The following is a 6,502-nucleotide window of genomic DNA, read 5'->3' as shown; positions in this document are numbered from 1 at the left end:
TAATCCCTATCTAAACCACGTTAAAAAAATTGATTTTGAATGTAACAATGAAATAACTGATATAGTAAAAGAAAAATTTGATTCTCATCGCTTAAAAAAAAAACCTAAATAATTTATTCTACATTTAAAAAAAAATTAGTTTTTTTTTTGTTTTTATAAATTTTACGGTTTAGGAACACTTGAATTTGAAGATATAAACAATTTTTAAAAGAAAATATAGAATCTAGCACAGTAAAATGAAGGCAATATAAAATTCAAAGGATCTCCCAGTCTCCTTCTCGAATCAAACACATTTGGCGAAGAAAACATAGCCTTATTATTAACTCTTCTAATCTCTATTAATTAATTAGATTTGAGTTTTGGTGAAACAAAAACACTCACCATGGAAGCTCGTTTCAAAATCTTCAACACTTCTCTTCTAAGTCGCCACTTAACATTAACAACTCACAAAACCAAAACTTCACCATCCATTTTCCCTTACCGTTACCAACGACTCCCTCTCAGGAAAATCTCTTCAACTCTCACTCGTTTTTCCCATTCATCTATTCCTCCAAATTCGGATCCTCGCAGATTCTTCTCTTCCGTAACCTCTTCTCAAAATCTCAACTTTTCAAACCCTACCAACAATCTCAACAACCCATTTCCCTCTCATTTACATGGTGACTCTATCGTTTGGAACCCAGCTTCTCAAAACGGGAATCAAAAAGGGTTTTACGGTGGAAAAAAACGTGATGTTATGGTGGTTTTGTTGGGGTGGTTAGGATCCAAAACTAAACATCTCAAGAGATATGCAGAGTGGTACAATGCGCGTGGAATTCACGCGGTTAGTTTCGTCGTTGACATGAAGGGGATTATGGGATTTGACTATGGGCGTATGCTTGAGAAACGAACAACTCTGTTTGCAGACCAACTTGCTTCTTGGGTTTCTGGAGGGGAAAATGATGGAAGAGAAAGGTGTTTGGTTTTTCACACTTTCAGCAACACTGGTTGGTTTGTGTAAGTGAAAATTGGATTTGGTAATGGTTTTGAATTTTAATGATTGTGCTCTTTTGTAATGTTTTTTTGTTTGTTTTCTCACTGGTTTATTCTGTTTTTGTAGCTATGGTTCTATTCTTGCTAGATTTATGGATAGTCATGTTGTTATGGAGAAGATTAAAGGATGCATTGTTGATTCCGGAGGGGCAGAACCTTTTAATCCTCAGGTTCTATGAAATACAATTTAGAAGCATTTATTGTTTAATTGTTTGTCTTTACCGTGATGTAGTGGACTTGGAGGATCAATTATTTAGAGCATTTGTTATTTGACATAAAAAGGATAATAACAATATTCGACAACAATTTAGATGATTTACACAATTCAAATACATATAACAAAGCGTCACAACTCATTAACCATCTGTTCAACACTATTGATCACAATCTTGAACCTAATTATCCACAATTTTATTGCGTATATTTGAATCCAAATCATTGGTAATGGATATCATGTATATTTGAATACATGTAAATCATGGTTTGTAACATCCAAAGTCACAATTAGTTTCGATAAGTGGATGGGTTAATGAGATGCCAACATCTTGTTATATTCATCTGAGCAAAATCAACCACACATTTAAACTATGTTAACCGTCACAAATATTTAGAGCCTTGAGAGACTGGATACAATACACAGCAAAACATAGTGATTGTGGAATGGTGTTGAAAAAGATAGTATTTTGAAAGTCGGATGTTACTCTTTGCATTTTCTTGGTTGTGATTGATAAAAAATTTGCTATCGCAAAACCTTTGGATTATCACTCATACACCATCTGTACCGAACACATTAATCATTGAGATATGTTTCCAATGATGTCTTCCTTTAATTAGTTATGTAAATATCCTGAATATCCTATGGATTGTATTGCTATTGATTTCTTTCTTTAATTAGATATATGTAAATATCCTGAATATCCTATTGATTGCATTTCTATTAATTAGATAGATTAGGCTCTTATTTTTATCCCTATGATAATAATTAAGAGATTCTGATTGTAATTCATGGTTATAAATACACAAGGGTGAGGGTTAGTTTCTCTCAAGCAATTAAAATCTCAAACATCATTTCACTTCAAACTCAATTTTAACCAAATCAAATTTGCAAATCATGTTTACTCGATAATGTTTGCAAACGCTGGTCCAAACACATTATATGTGTGTGCTTGAGTAAGCGTTAGATAAATGCGATTTTTGTTTAACATGATTTTGTACAATTAATTTGGTTGAAATTAAGTTTGACATGAAATGTTTGATGCTTGAATGTTTTTGCTGGAGAAAACAAGTTTGATTCGAACTCAATGTAAATTTTTGCATGTATCCTTTTATCACCTGTAGTCAAATTGAGGTTGTGCAAAATCAAAATTTTCTTACAGCAACCAAACCTGTATTTCTACTACAATCACATTTAATAGGAGGCAAAATCAATTACGTTTTATGAATTTCTGATAATCCATTTTGTATACTCAACCATGAAACCAAACACCCATTTATATAATTTATTTCTTTTGTTTCTGATTTTTTCTCTTTCATTGCATATTAAGATCTTTTGTTTTCAAACAGCCTTTTAATTTGTTGGTTATTCTTCCTTGTCTTTTGGTAATATCATGGATTATGAATTGTCATATTGTTCTCCCATGTGTCCTCTGTCTCAATATGGGCAATGTTTATGTTTCAGGTTTGGGCTGCTGGTTTTGCTGCTGCTATATTGCAAAAACACAGCTCTTCAACCCAAGCCCTGGTCGATATCGGAGGCAAGGATAAATCCGAGGCAAAGATTCAACAAATTGAACCTTCCATAACTGAAATTGTTGTGCTTTCGCTGTTAGAGAAGATATTCTCATTTCTTTTGATGTTGCCGGAAACGAATCAGTAAGCGTCTTCCCTCCAAACTTTTATCTAGCTACATAAACGATACCCACAAATAGCAGCAAAATTTAATTTTGCATTTTGTTGATTAGAACCATAATATAGTAAGCACACTATTCATGTCTCAAATAACAGGAGGTTAGGGAGGGTTTTAAATCCCCTTTCGGAGCACCAGCCTTGTCCTCAGCTCTATATGTATAGTACAGCTGACAAAGTAATTCCGTTTCGATCCGTGGAAGCATTCATTGAGGAGCAGAGGAAGAAAGGAAAAAGGGTGAGATCCTTTAACTTTGGTTCATCTCCTCATGTGGATCATTATAGGAATTTTCCAGATCTATATCTATCACAAGTTGACGAATTCTTGAACGAGTGTTTCGATACAAACAGACCACAGATGCACGTGTTAAGTTCCAGTCCCCTTGAAGTGTAAAATTATTTGATGCAATCAGTGCTAGCATAATTCTTTTGTTGATTAATACAATACAAGATCAAGTGACCAAGAGAAACCCAACACAACCAAGTGATCTGATGAGGCCCCAGCTTCTGGTTTTGTTAGATTGGCGATGAAGAAGCTTACATGAAGTCGAAACTACGCGCCCATATTTGGAACAAATTGATTCAATATTGGTTATATGTAGTATATTTAAACTATATAAAAAGAAATAAAACGAGGACTTATCCACCTTTTTGTATCCAAATTTTCATCTTAAATAATGCATTTGGTCCGAATTAGATTTAAATTTTGGTAGTTGAGCAACACATCATCAATCAAAATCAAGTAAACAACTTGTTTCTTTGTCTTTATAATGAACTTGGACTAATCAAATGAAAATTAAAGTTTGTTTTACCAGCTTGAAAAGTAACTAAACTCAGCTCTTAATTCCTAGGTTAGTTTAACCAACCTCTTCCTCTTATAGAGGAGTTAAAGAGATTATTACAGCCTAGTAAGGTTTAAAAGAGTAGAAACAAAAAACAACCTTTCGTTATTAGAAGCATAGTTTTTTTAAAAAGAAAATGTATAAAATGTTAATTTTAATATATCTTAATAATATATTAAATAATTTTATTTTGTGTAAAATTTTACATGCATGATTGTTATGAATTATGATATAAACATTTGATTCAACATAAAAAATTTAGAAAAAAAACATAAAATTAAGAGATACTGATATGATTGACAGAGATAAAGAGGTAGAGACTAAAAATGATCATAATAGTTGTAGTTTTAAATGTATACAGCAAATGATATTTGAGATCAAACAATTCATATTATAATAAAAAAATTAATATAAACCATTTATTTTTTATGAGACGATTAATAATACTAAATGCGTTACACATTAAGTACATCAAATCTAATTCCTCAATAAGAATTTGAGACTAAAAAATAAAGAATCCATAATACATGCATAATTTTATGCATTTTGTGATTTCAACCGTTGATTCAAGATCAAATAATTCATATTACATAGTAAAAAAAAAAACTTTAGACAATTAGGATCATCCATCTAAATGGAGAGTTTTGTAACACCAAATCCAACTATCCAACTCTAAAAGTAAAGAGAGTGTGAGGCAAAATGAGATAGAAAAAGATATAGGCTTTTTACTTATGAGCGTGGGTTGTTAATGTTTTGCATTAAATGAGTGGGCCTGATGCATATATCTCAATGCCAACAATAAATAAGACTTACCATGTCACATTAGTTAGTTGCTTGAGGTTGGTATGGGTAATTAATAAGTAGTTTTATCACATGTATAAAATATGGTTTTGGCGGCAATATTGGGTTGGAGATACATTATGACTTTAATGAAAAACGACCACTAAATTCGCATTTAGCTAAATTTATTAAATCAACCTATCTCGTACACTCAAATATTCTCTCTTCATTCTCCTTCTTCCATGGAAGCTCCTTTCAAAATCTTTAACCCTTCCCTTTTCACTCCCAACTTAACATTAACAACCCACAAAACCAAAACTACACCACACATTTTCCCTTATCATTGTTACCAACGCATCTCTCTCAGAAAAATCTCTTCAACTCTAACTTGTTCTTCCCATTCACCCAATTCTCAAAATCTTAACTTTTCAAACCCCACCAACAATCTCAACAACCCATTTCTCTCACTTTCACAAGGTCACTATATCGCTTGGAACCCAGCTTCTCAAAACGGGAATGAAGAAGAATTTTACGGTGGTAAAAACCGCGTTGTTATGGTGGTTTTGTTGGGATGGTTAGGAGCGAAAACCAGACACCTCAAAAGATATGCAGAGTGGTATAATTCGCGTGGCGTTCACGCGGTTACTTTCGTCGTTGATGCAAAGGAGATTCTTGGATTTGACCTTGGGCGTATGCTTGAGAAACGAACATCTCTGTTTGCAGATCAACTTGCTTCATGGGTTTGTGATGAGGAAAATGATGGGAGAGAAAGGTGTTTACTTTTTCACACTTTTAGCAACACTGGTTGGTTGATGTAAGTGACAAATAGATTTCTTAATGTTTTTCAATTTTAATGATTGTGCTCTTTTATAATTTATTTTTTCTGACTTGTTGTTCTGTTTTTGTAGCCATGGTATTATTCTTGCTAGATTAATGGAAAGTCACGATGTTATGAAGAATATTAAAGGATGCATTGTTGATTCTGGAGGTGCAGAACCTTTTAATCCACAGGTTCTATGAATTACAATTTAGAAGCATTTATTTGGCACTAACATAATATTGGCTGTTTGTTTATACGTAGATTATGTTTCGTGTGTGTCAAAATGGAGATGTTTATGTTTCAGGTTTGGGCTGCTGGTTTTGCTGCTGCTATATTGCAAAAACATAGCTCTTCAACACAAGGCGTAGTCAAGCATAAATCAGAGGCAAAGATTCAACAAAATAAACCTTCCATAATTGTAATTGTGGTGTTTTCACTATTAGAGATAATATTCTCATTGATTTTGATGTTGCCGGAATCGAATCGGTAAGTAACTTTCCTTCCAATTTTTATGGAACTATAATGTAGTAAGCAAACTTTTCTTGTCTCAAATAACAGGAGGTTAAAGAGGATGTTCAATCCACTTTCAGATCACCAAGCTTGTCCTCAGCTGTACCTGTATAGTACAGCTGACAAAGTAATTCCGTTTCGATTTGTAGAAGCATTCATTGAGGAGCAGAAGAAGAAAGGAAAAAGAGTGAGATCCCTTAACTTTGGTTCATCTCCTCATGTTGATCATTATAGGAGTTTTCCAGATCTATATCTATCTCAAGTTGACGAATTCGTGATCGACTGTTTCGATACAAGCAGAACACAGATGCATGTGTTAAGTTAAGTTGCAGTCCCTTTGAAGAGTAAAATTATTTGATGCAATCAGTGCTAATTTCACAATAGCATAATTGTATAGGAAAGGTGAATTAGAGACAAGATCCCTTAATATGTGGATCCAATAATTTACCTTTACACTATCAATTAATATAGTTAATGTAATTACTGTCAGCATTATTTGTCTCTTTATTTTCTTGTAATGTCTTAATTCTAGCTTTAATCATAGGATCATGTATCTCTTAGTGTTTGCTATATATATATATATATATATATATATATATATATATATATATAA

At 32.8% G+C, this 6,502-nt stretch overlaps 2 protein-coding genes across 4 annotated transcripts; both read left to right on the top strand.

Moving 5' to 3' along the window:
• The first annotated feature begins 251 nt into the window (after window positions 1-251).
• Window positions 252-3,641, top strand: LOC101508103 (uncharacterized). The gene is made up of 4 exons (XM_004512006.4): window positions 252-996; window positions 1,100-1,202; window positions 2,711-2,904; window positions 3,037-3,641. The coding sequence occupies exons 1-4, from the start codon at window positions 383-385 to the stop codon at window positions 3,329-3,331; spliced, it is 1,206 nt and encodes a 401-aa protein (XP_004512063.1). The 5' UTR covers window positions 252-382; the 3' UTR covers window positions 3,332-3,641.
• A 1,048-nt stretch (window positions 3,642-4,689) lies between these two features.
• LOC101507559 (uncharacterized) lies at window positions 4,690-6,378 on the top strand. 3 transcript variants are annotated; one of them, XM_073364185.1, is made up of 4 exons: window positions 4,690-5,373; window positions 5,468-5,570; window positions 5,684-5,797; window positions 5,938-6,146. In XM_073364185.1, the coding sequence occupies exons 1-4, from the start codon at window positions 4,802-4,804 to the stop codon at window positions 6,001-6,003; spliced, it is 855 nt and encodes a 284-aa protein (XP_073220286.1). In that variant the 5' UTR covers window positions 4,690-4,801; the 3' UTR covers window positions 6,004-6,146. The 3 variants fall into 3 exon arrangements, with proteins under 3 accessions (XP_073220286.1, XP_073220285.1, XP_004512061.1); XM_073364184.1 differs by having other exon boundaries at window positions 5,684-5,865; window positions 5,970-6,146; XM_004512004.4 differs by having other exon boundaries at window positions 4,691-5,373; window positions 5,684-5,865; window positions 5,938-6,378.
• The last annotated feature ends 124 nt before the right edge of the window (window positions 6,379-6,502 follow it).

This window comes from Cicer arietinum, chromosome 8 (genome assembly GCF_000331145.2).
Source record: "Cicer arietinum cultivar CDC Frontier isolate Library 1 chromosome 8, Cicar.CDCFrontier_v2.0, whole genome shotgun sequence".
Classification (NCBI taxonomy): Eukaryota; Viridiplantae; Streptophyta; class Magnoliopsida; order Fabales; family Fabaceae; genus Cicer; species Cicer arietinum.
This window is presented reverse-complemented; position numbering and strand designations above follow the sequence as displayed.

Coding starts and splice junctions, on each gene's coding strand:
- LOC101508103 (XM_004512006.4), top strand. CDS start 383: ATGGAAGCTCGTTTCAAAATCTTCAACACTTCTCTTCTAAGTCGCCAC. Junction 997..1,099: donor AGCAACACTGGTTGGTTTGT/GTAAGTGAAAAT, acceptor CTGTTTTTGTAG/CTATGGTTCTATTCTTGCTA. Junction 2,905..3,036: donor ATGTTGCCGGAAACGAATCA/GTAAGCGTCTTC, acceptor CTCAAATAACAG/GAGGTTAGGGAGGGTTTTAA.
- LOC101507559 (XM_004512004.4), top strand. CDS start 4,802: ATGGAAGCTCCTTTCAAAATCTTTAACCCTTCCCTTTTCACTCCCAAC. Junction 5,571..5,683: donor CAGAACCTTTTAATCCACAG/GTTCTATGAATT, acceptor TTTATGTTTCAG/GTTTGGGCTGCTGGTTTTGC. Junction 5,866..5,937: donor ATGTTGCCGGAATCGAATCG/GTAAGTAACTTT, acceptor CTCAAATAACAG/GAGGTTAAAGAGGATGTTCA.